The sequence below is a fragment of the Lethenteron reissneri genome, chromosome 18 (assembly GCF_015708825.2).
Source record: "Lethenteron reissneri isolate LAM-NWPU_2019-01 chromosome 18, ASM1570882v1, whole genome shotgun sequence".
Classification (NCBI taxonomy): Eukaryota; Metazoa; Chordata; class Hyperoartia; order Petromyzontiformes; family Petromyzontidae; genus Lethenteron; species Lethenteron reissneri.
The window spans coordinates 6,854,974-6,874,149 of NC_083796.1; the positions used below are offsets into that span (position 1 = coordinate 6,854,974).

At 47.3% G+C, this 19,176-nt stretch overlaps 2 protein-coding genes across 2 annotated transcripts in view; one reads left to right on the forward strand and one right to left on the reverse strand.

Annotated features, from left to right (window-relative positions):
- Positions 1-5,703: 5,703 nt before the first annotated feature.
- LOC133343778 (mucin-5AC-like) lies at positions 5,704-13,502 on the forward strand. Its single transcript, XM_061553601.1, has 4 exons — positions 5,704-6,102; positions 6,652-6,960; positions 10,365-10,724; positions 12,356-13,502. Exons 2-4 carry the CDS (start codon positions 6,652-6,654, stop codon positions 13,346-13,348), a joined length of 1,662 nt encoding a protein of 553 aa, XP_061409585.1. The 5' UTR covers positions 5,704-6,102; the 3' UTR covers positions 13,349-13,502.
- Positions 13,503-14,244: 742 nt separating this feature from the next.
- LOC133343779 (mothers against decapentaplegic homolog 3-like) overlaps positions 14,245-19,176 on the reverse strand; it is a 28,541-nt gene continuing 23,609 nt past the window's right edge. Inside the window, exon 8 of the mRNA XM_061553602.1 lies at positions 14,245-18,396. Coding sequence (XP_061409586.1) covers positions 18,273-18,396 — 124 coding nt within the window. The 3' untranslated portion in view covers positions 14,245-18,272. The remainder of the gene's footprint in view (positions 18,397-19,176) is intronic.

Sequence of the window (19,176 nt, forward strand, 5' to 3'; positions counted from 1 at the left end):
CCACCACCACCACTATAGCCACCACCACCACTATAGCCACCACCACCACTATAGCCACTGCCACCACCACCACCACTATAGCCACCACCACCCACCACTATAGCCACCACCACCACTATAGCCACCACCACCACTAGTAGCCACCACCCAACACTATAGCCCAGCCACCACCACCACTATAGCCACCACCACCCACTATAGCCACCACCAACCACTATAGCCACCACCACCACTACAGCCACCACCACCACTATAGCCACCACCACCACTCTAGCCACCACCACCACTATAGCCACCACCTACCACTACGCCACCACCACCACTATAGCCACCCACACCACTATAGCACACACCACCACTATAGCCACCACCACCACTATAGCCACCACCACCACTACAGCCACCACCACCACTATAGCCACCACCACCACCACTATAGCCACCACCACCACCACTATAGCCACCACCACCACTATAGCCACAGCCACCACCACCACCACTATAGCCACCACCACCACTATAGCCACCACCACCACTACTATAGCCACCACCACCACTATAGCCACCGCCACCACTATAGCCACCACCACCACTATAGCCACCACCACCACTATAGCCACCACCACCACTATAGCCACCGCCACCACTATAGCCACCACCACCACTATAGCCACCGCCACCACTATAGCCACCACCACCACTATAGCCACCGCCACCACTATAGCCACCACCACCACTATAGCCACCACCACCACGATATCCACAGCCACCACCACCACCACTATAGCCATCGCTACCACCACTATAGCCACCACCACCACTACTATAGCCACCACCACCACTATAGCCACCGCCACCACTATAGCCACCACCACCACTATAGCCACCACCACCACTATAGCCACCACCACCACGATATCCACAGCCACCACCACCACCACTATAGCCATCGCTACCACCACTATAGCCACCACCACCACTACTATAGCCACCACCACCACTATAGCCACCACCACTACCACTATAGCCACAGCCACCACCACTACCACTATAGCCACTGCCACCACCACTATAGCCACTGCCACCACCACTACCACTATAGCCACAGCCACCACCACCACCACTATAGCCACTGCCACCACCACTACCACTATAGCCACTGCCACCACTACCACTATAGCCACCACCACCACTACTATAGCCACTGCCACCACCACTACCACTATAGCCACCACCACCACCACTATAGCCACTGCCACCACCACTACCACTATAGCCACAGCCACCACCACCGCTGTAGCGCAGTGGGAGGTGTTTTGCGGTGAACATTGCGGTCCCCATGCATCTCGGCCTTCTCGTACCAGATGATTACTTCATGTGGTCGATGAAGAGACGCTGTCATAGATAGACTCAGCCGAAACTGTTTAGCCATTGTATGTAACAAGATAATACTCTACCAAAACGGAAGTTTTCATCATGATTGTCGCTGTTGGGGTTTTTGCTGTTGCTCTCGGTTCGCAGTCGTAGCACAATACGATATCCTTTCCTGCACACGAAACAGCCGTCTGTCGATCCACTGCTGGATGAGGGCCTCCGCACGACGTTTCAGATCGCGGGGGTTGTTGGACCATGCTTCGCCACGTTCCCTAGCGCGGGTTGGAACATCATACTGCACATACTCTTAGTTTTTTCGGTAAAGTCACGTAGGTAAAAAATGAAATAAAAATTTATAAATAATAAAATAATAAAAAATCACGACGTTTCGGAGGCAACACAAGTCTCCGTCATCAGGTGGGACCGTCACAGCCAGATTTGCTGTATCAATACAGCGTCACAGCCAGATTTGCTGTATCAATACAACAAATCTGACTGTGACGGTCCCACCTGATGACGGAGACTTGTGTTGCCTCCGAAACGTCGTGATTTTTTAATTATTTTTATAAATTTTAATTTCATTTTTTACCTACGTGACTTTACCGAAAAAGCTAAGAGTATAAATCCTTGCAGTCACGAAAGCTTCAAATCTAGAATCATACTGCACACTTTAAGTATGTACGGTGGAACTTCTTTCACACCGTACGTAGCCAACCGTGCTGATCGGATGTGCGGTGAAGGACAAGAAACTCAAGTCGAGGACAGCACTGGAATTGTTTGTACTCCCCGTCTGCTCACCAACACGGAGCCCAACTCAATTGTAAATGCTCCTGGTCTCGTCCGATCTCAGGATCGTCCTTAGCTCGGGTGATCACCACGTGCATCATAAGTTGAACACTATCTCTGTTCTGTGTGTGTGTTGAACTTCTTTCGCACCGTACGTAGCCGATCGTGATACTCTCATTGGCCTGTTGGCTTTCCAGTTCCACATTATCCGGCGACATTGGTTTAATCAACCAAACCCGGTTTCAACTCTACGGGTCTCATCAGTCGTGGCATGCTCGTTAAATGAGCGCTGGCTGAAGGTTTTGATTTTTTTGCTGGTGGTGTGTCCGTGTGAAATGCTGTGTTTTTATGTCTTCCTCACGCGCCTCACGGCGTTGTTGTCGTAAGAGATGGTGATTAACGTGCCTGGCGAACACGTGTGACTGGACAACACACGTGGAAGCCGAATTGATTTCAGCTCCGGCTAACAGTATGTGGTTTAATTTTTTTTATTTAACACACTCGCTATACCTGTAATGTTTGCACGTGAGCAGTGCCGGATTATCCAAGTAGAAAAAGTAGCTACACATGTAGCTACGGGCCCCACACTTTCAAGGGCCCCGCGCTAAATGCTTTCAAGCTATCAATTGCGGTTCAGTGATTCTGCACTTGCTCTGTTACTATAGTACTATACTGCCTTCAACTTTTATGAACGACTGGGTGTTTAAGGTTAACGATTTGTCGTATTATCTGGCTGCATAGCAAATGAAAAAAAATACAATTACTTTATTGTGCGAGTAAAAAAAATTGTGTTTAAAGATTTACGTGTGTTTTTAAAAATATAATCCGGCACTGCACGTAAAGGGCTGCGCCAACATTACAGGTGAGTGGCAGTAGGTGGGCTCGGTCACGAGTTTGACTGCACTGAACCCGGCGTCTCTTTCACCTTACCGGCGATTGCCACACCTGTGGCACGAACTTTGTTCCGGCTAGAAGAAACAACAACAAAATATGCGCCAGCGTAGCGGCGGGGATTTTGTGCCGACTTTGCGACAGATTGTCATGTTGTGTGTGCGCGTGACTCATTCCGACTCTTGTCATTTTTACAGATTTGGCCCCGGGGGGGGGGGGGTCGAGGTTTTTGTGTGTGCGTGTGTAGACAGAGCAGGTAGAGGCCAAACAAACAATACGCATCACACCCCCCCCCCCCCTTTACTTTCCTTTTGCCCAAACATGGCCAAGGCTGCCTGACTCACTTCCGACAGTGCGCTCCCCTCCCTCCGCTCGCTTGCTCAACCACTCACTCGAAATCCTGCCGCTGCTGCTCAGAGTTCTTGCCGCACCCTCTCGTCCAGACGTTACCGCTGGGCAAATCGGCTGTCAGCTTTTATTTACTTATTGGCCGCCGCGTACAAATTCATCTGAGATGCATCACACGCGCGCGCACCGCAGCTCTTTGGGGCCGTCCATAAATGACGTCACACGATTTTGGACGGTTTTTTACCCCCCCCCCTCGTCACACGGCGTCAAAAAAAGTCAGACCCCCCCTCAAATATGACGTCACTAAGCTCTGCCCCCCCCCCCCCAACATAAAACATGCTTCAAATCGCTTTCAATTATAGTCATGGCAGTGCGTATTTAATGTGGCGCTGCACTCTGATGTTGTAGGAGAAAACATTTATTAAAAGTCTATTTAATTAAGTAGAATGTGTTCTCTATATTGATTTAAAGTTGCGCATTTTGATGCGACGTCACATTTCTCACCCCCCTCCCCTCGTCACAAATGTCTGACCCCCCCCCCCCCCCACCTAGGTGCGTGACGTCATTTATGGACAGCCCCTCTATTATTCAAGTCACCTCCGAGCCATTTGAAGTGGCCTGCGTTCTGGGCAGGTGCAATGTTGAGCGCCGATAATCTGCGTTAAGCACGAAAGTGCCACCAGCTTAGAGTACAAAGCAGGCAAATGTTCCCCCACCCCATCGCCGTCTCGGCACACTTTCATCTGGGATTGTGAGCTAACACTTTCCATACAGCTTGCTTTCGTGCATTGTAATGTTTTCCTTCGGTGGGTTTAAAACAAATGGAAAAATCCTCTCGCCACCGTAGAATGGTACAGTAAATGGTTCCTCGGGGCTTCGTGAAATGCGTTATCAGCAGTGATCTATACACTTCTTGGTGAAGGCTTCCCAACATTGCAACCCGTCACTCACGGGCCCATGATGCCACAATCCATTCCACTCCCGCGCATGAGCTGATTTAGTAGCTTCGTCTCTATTCTCGAGGGCAAGTTTACCCCGTTGGCTGCAACTCTGTCGTTAGCCTCGTCCGTCGGTTTCCATCCCTTCTGGTGACTCTATTTTGCCTGTGTCCTCTGACCGATGTATCCCGCCGTTAAATATCTGCGCACAGGAGCTACCATCTCGCTGACATTACATCTCGTTCATTACAATTCCACCGCTGAGTGAGTTATCTTCGTGCTGATGTCTTCACATCAGCCGCGTCCAGTTAGAACTGATCCTTTTCTGAGACGCAGTCTGATGTCATCGCTCCATCTCCCCTGTCTGCCCGTCTCGTGCGTTCCAACTCGTGACTTCCATTCCGTCAATTATTATTGACGTCGTTCTTTCGAATGACATCGCTTGCCAAAGCTCGCCTGTTTGTTTTTGTCTGAACGACTGTGATGTTATTGGTTGTGTAATGATCGCATACGATTGTGTCACTTAAATACCAGCCAAGAGTTTGCTTTTGTTAAAATCGATGTCAGATTGTAAATATTGTGGCTTGGCTCTCCAACACACCGGTGTGCTGTGCTAGTGACGAATTGTCCACGTTCCACCTTCAGACGCTGTCTTTCCAACAGACCTGTTCTTCACCTGAGGACGGCTGCTTGCGTTGTGGCCGAGACGTCGTGAGAATTGTATTTTATTTAAATTATTTTATTATTTCCCTTCTACGTGATTTTACCGAAAGAACCTAGAAGATATCCACGTTCTGTTTACGTGACAACCCTTACTAGTTGGCTGTGTCGGGTGGTGGCGCGTTTAACGACACATTTATATATTTACGTGATCTATCCCAAAAAACCTCTATGATGGAAAATCATTGTTGTTGCTCAAGTTATGCACTCCCCGAAGGCGACGCGGCTGTTGAGATGCGCTTCTGCGGCCGTCTGGAACGCTCTCGCTTTCGATATTATGAAGTCGCTGGAGCTATTTGCACATCTTGAGTGGAAAACTCATTTCTTGTACAACTGCTTGTTGCTGTGTTTCGTCTGTTGTCCTTCCCCCGCACCTCCGATTAGCACGGTTGGGGACGTACGGTGCGAAAGAAACTCATACATTACATTAAATCTGCAGTACTATCGCCGTCGCTAAAAGCAGCCAAGATCCATCGCTTTTGCGGCAATTATTTGTTCTGATCATTAATTTGGGCACCCACCCTCCCCAACGCACCCTCGCGCGGTGTGGTTATTTAACTATTTTATTTGTAGCCCCCCCTCCCCCCCGGTGCTGTCCGCGTGCCCGCTGCCGTGAGGCGTCACGTGACGGTTGCAGCGCTCGGAAAATCGGTAGCAGATGGGCACCACCACCACCAAGCACCACCACCAACCACCACCAACCACCACAGTCACCAACCACCACCAACAACCACCACCACCAACCACCACCAACAACCACCACCAATCACCACCAACCACCATCACCAACCACCACCAACAACCACCAACCACCACCACCATCACCAACCACCACCACCAACCACCACCACCAACCAACCTCGTGCCCAACTGACGGCGCCGTTAACGTTCGCCTCCGAGGCCGCTTTTGCTCTGGGGGCCTTGAAGGCGACCTCGACAACTTCGCCCGGCACTTCCCAGGGAGAGACACAGACAGAGAGAGAGATGACGGCCGCACCTCTCGCTGGCTCTCGGGGACTGCGGTCGAGAGGGTCTCTTCTTTGAGGTGTGCAACTTTCACTTTTCTTTACATGAAACTGCAAAAATCGGTCAACTAAAATGACAGCACCGATCCGAGGAGGGCACCGAAGCCGCAATGAAAGCATCACGGAAATTCCATTCGACTTTCGTTGCAAGAAATTAATTGCTTGTAAACGCTATACATATTAGAACCATGGACTTTGTTTATTTGGAAGATTGTCACGCTGTATGTTTACTATTACTGTATTACGTTATTTTTTTTTTATCGTGCTAACAAGTCAAAATGGTCTGGTGCGTGTCTCTAGTATTTTATGTATATACAGTACATATAAAAAATATATATATAAAATGACACATTCTAAAATGTGCTATTAACAGAGTCAACCCTCCAAGTGGGAACTAAACTCCCAACCTTCCAATTGCGGGGTCCGCTCGCTTCACCGTTGAGTCCCCTTGGCTGATGGGGAAGGGGGGGGGGTAAGAAAACACATTTTGGAATAAAAAGGTGAAAGAACCCCGATGGACTTGCACCTGCTCGTTCGGTCACTTTCGCCCTCCTCATCCTTCTCTCCAGATGGGAACCAGTCGCTGGCGTTACTGCCTCGACGAGGCCGCCCACGACGGTAACTCAATGCGCCTGGCGCTGTCCACGGCGCTGCTGCTGCTGCTGCTCTCCGTCCTGTCGCTGCTGCTGCTACTGCTGCCCCTGACCGCGGCCGCGGCGCGGGGCCAGAAGACCCCTGGCGACCCGGTCGACCTCTCGATGCTGCGCTGCAAGCAGGCGGACGGCCCCGGGAAACTTTTCCCGGGGTACGGCTGCTCCTGCCACGCGAGATTCCGCCACGCAGAGCACCGGGGGGATGGACTCGACTCGTGCTGCACGGTGACGGGGGGAGTCGGTGGGACGCGTGGGAGTTGAGTTGGGTGGGTGGGGGTCACTAACGAACTCCGTGTTCATTTTCTTGGTTCTTTCGGTAAAGTCACGTAGACAGCTGTCTCCCCGACAGACCTGGTCTTCACCTGAGGACGGCTGCTTGCGTTGTGGCCGAAACGTCGTGATAATTATTTTATGTTTTATTTTTATTATTTTATTATGTTTTATTTTTATTATTTTATTTTTTCCCTTCTACGTGACTTTACCGAAAGAACCAAGAAGATGAATCACTGCAGTCACGAAAGAAGCTTTAAATCGAAATTGAACTCCGTGTTATGTTGAACTTCTTGTAGTTGAACTTCTTTCGCATCCGTACGTAGCCAACCGTGATAATCGGAGGTGCGGGGGAAGGACAACAAACTAAAGACAAAGCCACTTTAGTTTGTTGTTGGTGGTGGGGGAGGGGCCGGAATCGATTCTTGTTCACGGGCCACCACCAAGAACGATTTATTTTATCATCTTTTTTATTTTTGAATTACCGGGTAAGGCCGACCGAGCTATATAGCTCTTTTTCAGAAGCGACCTGGCCACAAATGATATAGCTCAACGAAACGAATGTTTCTAAACGTGGAGGGAAAAACGGGAGGACCCTGAAAAAAACCCTATGCGACCTCGGAGACAACACGCAAACTCCAAATACGCATGCAGCATCAGGGTCGGGATCGAACCTACTTCCTCCTGCATAGCAGCCGAGGGAGATATCATCTCGCCACCGCGATTGTTTAAACTCACTCCTGGGCCTCTCCAAGGCCGACTCATCCGCAAATGAGTACTGGTGTGATGTGTGGACATCGCTGCTAGGGAGACAAAGGCGGCCGGGCGTGGTGCAGGCCACCCACACCCTCGTGTGCCGTGCCGGCATTCATAGGTGCTCGCTAACAGCAACTCGTGCCAAAGGTTTGTTAGTGCTATATGGGGGATCTTTGCCTTCGTGGAGGGTAATAATGAGGGCTTCATTTCAGCTGGAACAGGTCTGCCTGAACGCCGTGTAAGGGAACGTTTTCGGAAACCAGCCACATCATCCATCTCAAACTTATTTTGTCCTCATGATTCTTTACTTTGTCCTCATCCAAGCGTGATTTGGTTCAAGGCAATGCCATGAATGAAATATGTTCATATCAGTACATTGTCACGTAATTGAGCCTTGTTGGCCAGAGGAAGCAATTGAATGCCCATTACCTTCACCCGCACCTCCGATTAGTACGTTTGGCTACGTACGGTGCGAAAGAAGTTCAACAAACATACCGGGGGAGAGCGGCTGTACAGTGCAGCACTGTCAGTCCGGTCAACTGAGTTTAATTCAAGGAAACAACATCATGAGTAATGGATATTTCCATCGACTCTGGGCTCCGCAAGTCACCATTGCACATTGACCAGAGTAGTGAAGTATGGTCAAACAACTACCCCCACTCACCACCCATGACCGACATGGTATGGAGAGACTTTTATACAGCAGTGTGAAATGATTGCTATGTATTCCCAGTCACCGAGAGAGCATTATTAATGATGCCCAGTAACTAGGAGATTTAACTAGACTGTAATGATGCATAGATTAATGGATTGACAATCATTATTATCGTTAAATTCATGATTTATTGAACCCTGCGGCCACTAGTGGCCATTTTGTTGGCCACAACCACAATGTAAAAACAAATGCGGGGGTGGGGGGGGGGTTAATGAATTGTTTGACCTCTAGACAATATCTTTGACACAAACTATGTGAACTTTGTCACAGAATGGAAGAGTTTCAGATGAATGCAAGTTAACTTTGGCACAATTTTGCACAATTCACCGTGCAATTCGGCACAAGTCACCAAGAACCGTGGCTTCACCAATCGACACAAACCATCGCGGTGAAGTATGGTGATATATACTCTTAGGTATTTTCGGTAAAGTCACGTAGGAAAAAAATAAAATTAAAATTAATAAAAGTAAAATAAAAAATCACGACGTTTCGGAGGCAACACAAGCTTCCGTCTTCAGGTGGAACCGTCACTTGATACAGCACGATTGCTGTATCAAGTGAGGTGACTTTACCGAAAAAACCTAAGAGTATGAATCTTTGCAGTCACGAAAGCTTCAAATCTAGAATGGTGATATATCTGGCCTTCACGGTAGTGTAGCCTGAGATGGTGACAGCTTGGGGGAGGCCTTCATCCAGCAATAGATAGAACATGTCAGTTGATGATGATTTATTTGATCTTTAAGTATTAATCAACATGATTAACCTTACTGTTGTGGACATCAGTGGCCATTTTATGATACTTCAGTTATAATGTATTCTTACACTCGCAGCAAATGCATCAAATCATGTGTGTAATCATGGATTATTTACAATCTATTTCATCATGTTTTTAACATCACAAATATTCACGGAGAAAAGACAACTGTACAAACAAGACAAACACATTGTGAAATACAAATGAGACGTTAAAAGTTTTTGTTCATGAAATATTGATCCCAGATTGTGACAAATCATCAAAAAATTTGACAGGGGAGCTTCGATAATTACAGATCTACGCGTCGCACATACCAACACACGCTGTGGCGGTGATCCGCGTAAACCTAGAGCGTGAATCACCATGAACTCTGACAACAAGTCATTACATTTTACACTTATCACATTTACTGTCTTTCCATATGTCATCTGTACGTTTATTTGCCCGTCTGTACATTTGTCTATTCATTTAATTGTATTATGCTTTTAAAAATCTTGAGTAGTTTTAAGTATGAATTCTTATAGTTTGGGGCGGAGCAGTGGTGCCGTGGTCAGCAGATTGCAATATAAACCCAGTGACCATAATTATTTTCCTGGCCATGGTTAACATCAGTTGTGATAAATAATTGAACCTAATCTGGGCTCCTTTGTAGCAACCTCCACTGATCAGCACGGTGAAGTATGTTAAAATAATCCACGTGACCAACAAGGGAAGTGGATGTCTTTTTCGATTCGAGGAATGACATAGCAATATACGAAAACAACATGTATCATTGTAGAGCAGCAGTGGCCATCTGGAGTCTCCCGAGCCACGTGATTCTCTTTAATCCACCACATGCAGCTCTATCGAAAGGGCATGACGTAGAACACACTATCACGGTGGCAAAGAATAATTAATTTCTCCTGTGCTGAAAGCTGTCACTATATATGCACTTATATGTACACTTGGCTATTTGCAGAACTTAAGGGTACTGTCTGGCTCTTGGTCTGTTACAGGTTGGCCACCCCTGGTGTAGAGCCTTGTTTCAATTACTTTAGTCTCACTGGAATTCTCACTCGCTTCAAAATCCGTGGCATCTGACTGTCCGTCTGTCCACCCATCCTTTTGTCCCTCCGTTCATCACCGTGGCTGAAGGTGGCCCACTGTTGCGCCCGCGCCGCCGTCCTCAACCACTGCCAGTCGGGGAGTGACCTGCGGACGCTCCAGGCCAGACTGAAGGGGCGTCCCTCCTGCAAATGGAAGCCCACGCCGTCGAGCAAGCCCGCGCTGCGCTCGGAGGCCGTGGTGGCACCAGATGCCACCACGGCAGAGGCGCCGGAGGCCGTGGTGCCGGCGGCGGCGGCGGCGGTGGAGGTGTCCAGGGAAAAACGCACGCTGGCGGCGGAGCGGGCGAACGGCGTGACGTGCGAACGGGCGCTCGACGAGTGCGAGCGGGCGCTGTACAGGTGTGCCCGTGAAGCAAAGGTGATGTCTGACTTGGTCGGGCCGTCCCAGGTGAGTAGGATCTTACTATTGGTTTTATTTATTCACGTATGATCATGTTAAAGTTCAATCTCGGATTGTGTTTTAGTGGCAGACGCTGACTGCAGGCTTAATAGATCCGTAATGCAAAGTAGCCAGGAGTGGAGAACACAAATGAGAGTACGGAAGGTAACAACTAACACGTTTCTTCCATTGCAACAAAGTTATACAAAATCGGGAAAACAATCCACGGGATAGCGTTCCAAAGCAAGACCCAAAGAGAGCTCATGGTGGTACAGCAGATAAGGACCAACACCTGCGATTAGCTCATTCACCTCCGATTAGCACTGTTGGCTACATACAGAAAGAAGATCGACATATAAGTACATACATAACTTCTGTGAAGAGGATTATAGAAACTGTGCAAAAGTGACGACGAAGCATACTGAATGGCAATAGCAGAGCGACTGCTCAATGTTTTCGTCTAAAAGCATTCAACCACTATTCCGACTGAGTCAATGTAAACAGCTGCTATCTTGTAGCTACACACCTGACATGTATGTCACGAGGTGTCCAAGAGGTTTGAAGATTCACGTAGTTTAAAAAAATACTTTAACGTTATGCTAAGTGTGTCATTATGGCATTGTGACTTCATGAGCCCTTTTTAAATCCTTTATATTAAGTTCATTTGCTTGCTTGCTTGCGTGCTTACGACCGTGCAAATCTTTCGGTCGTTTTTTACCCACTTCCCGTGATCCAATCGAGCTGACATTTTGCACACAGACTCGTTGTGCGTGACAATTTATTTTCGTGAGAATTTTTTTCCAAAATTTTACACTTTTTAGGAAAAAAAAATTATATGTAATTACCAATTGCTTAATGGTGGCAGGCAATCATCTAACCCATAGGTGGCAGCCATCTCAAGCCAGAGGACGAGAGGACTCTAGCCGCCCGTTTCAAAGACCAATGTCGTTATATACGACTTTTCTTATATTTAATTTAAAATACCAATGTGATAAAAATGAAACTCTTACTCAAGAAAAACAGAAATGAATAATAAAATAAAACCGATGCCACGCATATAAAGGATTTATAGTGAAAAACTTTGTTTTTACGGGTTAATTTTTTACATTTCATGTTCTCAATGAGTACATACTCTCTACTATGGCATATTAATCAGAATGTGGACAATGAGAAATGGAGAGACGCATGCTTGGAATCACAGCGAGAGACAGAAAGAGAAGCACGTGGATCAGAGGTCATATGCAAATAGACACATCATTTATATTATAAATGACAGTAAGTGGGCGTCTCCAGGATACATTGCTACAGTGGATGATCGCCAACGGACAAGACTGGTAATTGAATGGCTGCCAAAGGAGAGAACATGCCCCAGAGGATGACGATGGTGGAGATGGAGCGTTGAAATCAGCTCAAGTCTAAAAGGGAGATGGATTGTAGTATCACAGGACCATGAGGGATTGCGGTGATATTGAGAGAGCATCCAGCAGTGGATAGATAATGGTTGACGATGAATCATAGTTTCGAGCCGTCAGACACAAGACACATTGTGAGTGTTTGGGTGTTAATTAATTGTAACATGCCTAATGTTTGATTAAACTGGCACTTCCCCCCTCTGTGTCTTCCCCCACGCCGGTTTCTAGGATGACGTCTGCAGGTCAGACATCGACCAGCCGGTGTGCTCGGTGGAGCCAGCCACAGACCTGGAACCCATGATTCCTGCAATCAGCAGTACATTCATACCTACAACCAGACCGACCATCAGCTCTACCGCCAGACCTACTTCCGGACATACAAACATAACTACTACCGGACATACAACCAGAACTACTGCCGGACATACAAACAGAACTACTGCCGGACATACAACCAGACATACAATCAGACCTACTACTGAACATACAATCAGACTTACTGCCGGACATACAATCAAACCTACTGCTGAACAAACATCCAGACCTACTGCCAGTTCTGCTGCTGGTCCTACCACCATACCCACAGCCAAATCTACCACCAGATCTGTAGGCAGACTTACAACCTTACCTAGTTCCACTTCTGCAACTGGACTGACTGCCAGTACTACTGCCATACCTTTGACCACATATTTCCCCAGATCTGCTGTTAGACCTACAACCATACCGACTGACAAATCTACCAGATCAAGTAAATATTCATTTAAGCGTATTCTGATATTCGAAAGGAAAGATACTGCCAGTTCTCCTGCTAGTCCTACCACCATACATACCGCTAGTACCACTGCCGAACCTTTCACCAGATCTCTTAGCAGATCCGCTGTCACACCTACTGACAAATCTACCAACAGATCAATTGACTACTTATATAAGCGACTTCTGATCTTCGGAAGGAAAGATACTCTGAGAGTCAGGGTGAACGGAGAAGATGTACACTCGGCACAAAACAATACTTGGCAACCACCTCCTCTGAGAAGCGGCGATGCACACCAACCAGGACAACACCTGAAGCCCCTGGTCACGTTTGGCAATGTCCGTGCACAGAGACCACCACACAGTCTCGGCCGTGACAGTGCAGAGACGCAGAGACAACAAACTTTTGCGGACAACATATTTGGCTTTCTCGAGAAATACATTTTCAAAGACGGTGACTCTCACAGATAACGGCCCTGCAATTGCGTAAATAGGAAACTACAACAAAACATATAGGTTGGAGACTCTATTGCTGTTTCTAGAATCGATGTTTTGAATAACGACGGTTTGACAATGTATGTTATCGAGTAAAAGCATGAAACGCAATAAAAACGAACACACCTTCGACGCTCGACCTCTGGCTCTCTTCTCACAATCCTCATGAACTTCACAGTTTCCGTATCTCGACGGCTTACTCGCAACAAGAGCCCTTGTCATGGCACAGAGGCAAGCAGTGGTATGAAGACAGGCAGTGGTTCACAGGCAGGCTGTAGTGGTGTACCGGTGCACAGGCAGGCTGTAGTGGTACACAGGCAGGAGATGAAATGCCTCGCCGCACGTCAACTCGTGCGCCTCACTGCACCGCACACGAGGCCTCTCACCCAAGAGTTCAATTGCGTGACGGTCTCTCTTTTTGAGCTGAGCAAATCTGCACCTTGGCTGCTGGCGAAGTAAGTTCACTCTAAACTGCGGCGTGCTATGTGTTTTTTAAATGTGGGATTAGTTCAGAAACGAATTCAGTCGTTGGGAATTGAACTCATCCTCCCTTTTTTTGTTTCCTTGTCGTCTACAATCATTCTTCCTCGTACTCTCTCCTGCCTTTTTTCCTGCTCTTTAGACCAGATGGGGCTCACGAAGAATCAGGCGTCGTTGGTTATTTTGAGGATGTGTTCCCATCTTTGTATCCCTTGTTAACGATATAAAATAAAAAAACAACACAGCACGCCACAGTTCAGAATGAACTTCCTTCAACAGCAGCCAAGGTGCAGATTAGCTCAACAGCACTAACTTCTTATACACTAGAACTCAGATAAGTAACGGCTCCAGCAAAATTATATAGAAGTAGGGCACGGAGCAATTCTTTTTTAATAAGCTGGTTTATTATAAAATACATGTGATACAGTATTCATATGTACACACGGGGGGGGGGGGCGTCTTGCATTATACAGCAATTCCAAGCAAAATGTTTATTCACTGCAAATGTTCTGCGTAATGCAACCGACCATCATGCAACACAAGGGGACGAGGAGTCGCGCGCGTGTGTCACGAGAGGTCCTGCGCCACATCGCCAGCGGCCGGGATGATGAGACGGCCCGTAGTAAGGGCAGTGGGGAAATAGGTACAGTATTTACGAAAATATATCGTACGTGACCACGTTTGAAAACAAACACAATCGGCTCAGTATTATTATTTTTTACAGTTCGCTTTTTCAGTTTTTCAAATGATCGGGGTTTTTTTTTTTAAACTCCAAGCGAATTCGTTTACAGCAACAACGAAAAAAATATGGCACCACCTGGAACAAAAAAATGATATTACTTGGACATCGTTCTCCTCCCCCCCACCACCTCCACATTGCTGCCGGCGCGTCGAGATGTCGCATTTTCCGTCCCTCCGTCCACCCAGGCCCTCTAGGTACTCTGTTCGCCTGCCACTAAAAGGCTCGCAGGTGCCACGGGCGCTTGGCAGGCGCCGGCTGAACAAACAAGGGCTCACGAAACACTCGTTGACCTTCACCAAACGCTTCCCTTGCAAAGGGCAGGAAATAGTGCTCAAGAATCCCTTCCTATTGCCTTCCGAAATATTAGGGGCGCACTGCGCATGTTCGGCATGTGACGGGGCGTCAGAGGAATTAGACCGCGCTTGTTTTGCGATTGCGTTTCATGGTTTGTGGCTCGGCGGTAGAGTGAGAAGATCGCAATCGGTAAGGATGCGAATTTAAAACATGGTTGGAGCGTGGTTTGACTCAGCCCATCATTCCTCCGGGGTCGATAAAATAGTACCACTTAGTGGGGAAGTCACCAATGATTGTACTATTGGATATACTTGCCCCCGCCACGTGAATGTGGAATGTACACCACTGGCTCAGGGCAGTAAACAGAAGATGAACACCATCTCAATGTTCATGCGATCAAGAAATCAACAGTTTTTTCCTGTTTCATCAATGGGATTTGTGTTGTCATTTTCCTATCAAATGAATGTACGAGGTACTTATTTCCATACCGTAGCACTGACACATCGGGCAACCCAGTGCCCCCAACTTGTCATGGTCTTGTGTCATCGCCACTTGAAAAAGTTCCCACGAAACACCTGAAGATGCCGTTCCTTCTGCACTGTTTGGCTCTGGCTCCCTCCACTCACAATGTGTGTGCCTTGATATAAAGTGTAACACGTCACCAACGAGAATGAAGTGGAAAGGAAAAACACCCTGCAAACTAAGCAAAATCATCTCCCTATCAACGTTTTAAGAAAATATTTGACTCATAGGATAAGTACTTTCATTGTTAGACTGTAAAAAGCATGGGGGGGGGGGAGCACAAACAAAAAACATTCAGCATAAAACATTCAACAGCATTGAACACGTTACTGGCTTTGCCAACACGAGTTGGCCATGATTCCACAGAAAATCAGCACGCAGGCTATAAGTTTTACGTTCTCATTTAAGCCGATAACTGGATCTTCTTGAATGCATTTAAGCTAAACTATATATCTTATACATATCTTTTCAAAAGGCTTAAGGTTTTCAGGGAGTGAAACATTAATGCAAAACAAGTTGAAACTTAAGACTAATAAAAATGAGATGACTATCGACACCATAGGCAGAGATCGGACAACTAAACAGGTACGTGGCACTGCACATGCTGAATTATATATCCTTACGACACACACACATTGCACAATTATATAAGCAGATGAAAAGTATTTGGAAATTAAAAGAAAAATACTATTCATAACAGTCTATTAAAAGAACAACGTATACATCTGTTAGAAAATAAAAAGGTGCATTTTACAAACAAAAGCAGAAACGCTACACTAAGGGCGAGAGTCGAACGTCGGATTGCGATGAATTTGAAATTGTGCTTAACTGCAAAATATGCACTCAAAATACCAATTTCACATTGCTGCTGGCTATTACAACGCAAAGGCAGATTAAGAGCAAGTGCTACGACATACACTACTCTACTTATTGGCTTGATTAAAAGCAAAACAGCCCTGGTAAGTGATAGACCAACATTTTCTTGGGGAAAAAAAAAACCGTAAAACCTCATTAGATTCACTTTTTCCGCATTAGCGACATGCCGCCAGCCGGCCCAAGACGTGTTCAGCGATCGCGAGCCCGCCTCGCCTCACAGACAATTATCGCTTGAGCTGCCGGGCGCCTTAGCTTGCTGTCTGGCGGTGGATGTGCCCTGGCATGCCCCCCCCCCCCCCCCGAACCGATGCGGGGTGCACACATTTTCTTGTGGCCGTTTTTGGCCAGCAAGTGCGGACATGGCGAGACGTCTGCGCAAATAGAGACAGCCCTCATGCGCGTCGCGGCCGCCCCCTTGTCGTCCCGGGGCTCCACTTCCGTGCCCCCACCCCACCCCACACTCCTTGTCCGGCGATCTCGAGCTCGCAGTGCTGCCATTCCAGGGTTCTCTCCCTCTCTCTCTCCCTCTCTCTCAGCCCGCAGAGCCGTGGCGTCAACAGAAATTGCAGCCATTGGATAGGTTCCCTTTGTGCGGGAAATGAACGGGCCTGGGCCGTGTATGGCTTGCTTGAGATGCTCCCAGAGTCACCCGCGCCGGGGCAGCACGTCTTGCCGCACTGAGAGACGCTGAATGCTTTGTTGTGTTTGTATCGTATTTTTTTTTTTACCCGATGTCTCAAACTCGTGGCTCTTTTCAACGCGCCTGGAATCTGGGCAGGATTTTTAACCCTGGATTTCCAAATATGAAGGGAGTGACCTACTTTATGCATGAAAGAATCTGAAATATTCCCCCCCCCCACCCCATCCTTACCCATCCCCAAAAAAATGCAGCCCAGTTTGTCATCGCAAGCCATATTCAGTTGACTAATGAATATAGCGAGGAATGGCATTTTAAAAGCACAGGTAATTATTGCATTATTAGCATATTCCCCTGCTCACAATGCCTCACACAACGACAGATCGGCATAATTTGCGCGCTGCAAAAATGTTGAAACGCTCACAATACTCCGGCAAGATTGTGGTTGGCAACTGCCGTACATGTTGCAAAGGTTATCCAAGGGACGGCAATCCTTTACTGTAATAACTAAGGCCACGCTGGTACAGTTGAATACGGCACGGCACGTTGGCTTTACAGAAGTCCTGCTTTAGCGCTGTGGGAAATTGGAGACGACATAATTGAATATAATTGTGCCTGGGTATTTGTGATACAATGTGAACAATATGCTGAAAAAGTTGAAGAGTAGAAATATATATAAGTGCTTTGGTTTTGGTAAATGATTTGGCAGTGATGAAATCCACATGTGCCCTGCATCAGTGAATTACTCACTATTGGTGTCATTATTTTTTTCTTTTTCTGGGGGCTCATTTAATTAAATGGGGCCTAATGAGATTTTCCATAACGCCACGCATAGAACGCTTTATTAAAAGAGCTTATAATCTGAAGGAAAAAATATATACTTTAGATTCCAATTTTAATTCAGAAAAATAAGCATTGGAAAATTGGTGATGGCGGGGGAGTGAGGAGGGGCCTTAATTTGGAGATGATGACGATGTCTCATCAAAATAATGCAAGCTGCATGTGTCAGTGGCGAGCTGGAAATGTACACCAGTTGGCAAAGTGCTATAGAGAAAGAGAAATTTAAGAAAAGCAACATCCGTTGAACGTGCTTGCAAACCGAAGAAACTGCGGATGGGCACAAAAAACACTTGGCACGCAAGCACCAGAGCTCAAGGGAGAGACGTTCAGCCACGGATAGAGAATCTCCGCTTCAGCGTCTGCGAGAATAGTGCTACTGCTCTGCGCGCGTGCGTGTGTGTTTTTCGAAAAAGTGGTTAACCGTGATCATTTAAGACGAGGATCTAAAAGGTACCGAACGATGCGCGGGGAAAGCGAGCGTTGACCGGAGCCGCCGCAACCGCCGGCGTTCATGAAATGCTGGAGCAGCGCACGGTGGGAGAGCCCATCTGCGTGAGCACGCGGTCCAGCCACTGCAGAGGCCCATTGAGGTGCAGCTCAATCCAGCACGGTGTGCTCGTGATCGTCTGACGCCTGATTCAAAACAAGCAGTGGGGGGTGAGGGACAAAGGGGTGTAAAGGCAACAAGAACAAATACATGAATTAATAATCACCATAATAATAAACAAGCATGCAGCATTGCACGTGCATCAATGGTCTGCGACATGTTTATTGCCTGTACATTTACTTTTCGCATAAAACTGACAGGGACACTTCAAACACGTGGAAAACCCTCATTTCATTGTTAAGTGAGTAATTCAGACTGATTGTTTACGTTTATCCCCTGCAGTAGCTGTGCGAATGAGCTGCGCTGCAGCCTTGGCTCGCTTGCACCAGCCAAAGCCAACGTTGATTGCGTTACAGGGTAAAAGGTCAAATTTTGCACTCTTTTTGGTCTTGCAAATGCAGTTCCTCTTAACTCTAAACCATTCCAGTGCCAAGTATTTCACACATAAGTACAAGGTAAAGGTGCAGCCCTGTAATTCCCTGCTCATGCAACTGCTGCAGGAAGGGATTCCGTGAGGGGGTATTTTTGGCCTACTCTTCTAGGCTAGTCAGATGACTTAGAAAATCGTAGGAGTACCCATACTTTAGCCGACATCATACAACCTGCCAATCGACTAAATGCGGTTTACTCATTTATACAGCTGGGTAGACACAGGCGGGAGGGATTTAAGAAACTTGCACCATTGTTTAAACATATTTACTGGGCCTGCATTGGAACTTTGCCACACTGGCAACCAGCCCCAAAGTCCAGATCTGGTTCACCAGGGCCAACTCCCCCGCACTGTCGTCCAGACACGTTTTGAAGTT

Bases quoted from the DNA above. Each gene is read 5' to 3' on its own strand.
- LOC133343778 (XM_061553601.1), top strand. From the start codon at position 6,652: ATGGGAACCAGTCGCTGGCGTTACTGCCTCGACGAGGCCGCCCACGAC. The intron at 6,961-10,364 runs GTGACGGGGGGA...CCGTGGCTGAAG, and splicing joins GACTCGACTCGTGCTGCACG to GTGGCCCACTGTTGCGCCCG. The intron at 10,725-12,355 runs GTGAGTAGGATC...GCCGGTTTCTAG, and splicing joins ACTTGGTCGGGCCGTCCCAG to GATGACGTCTGCAGGTCAGA.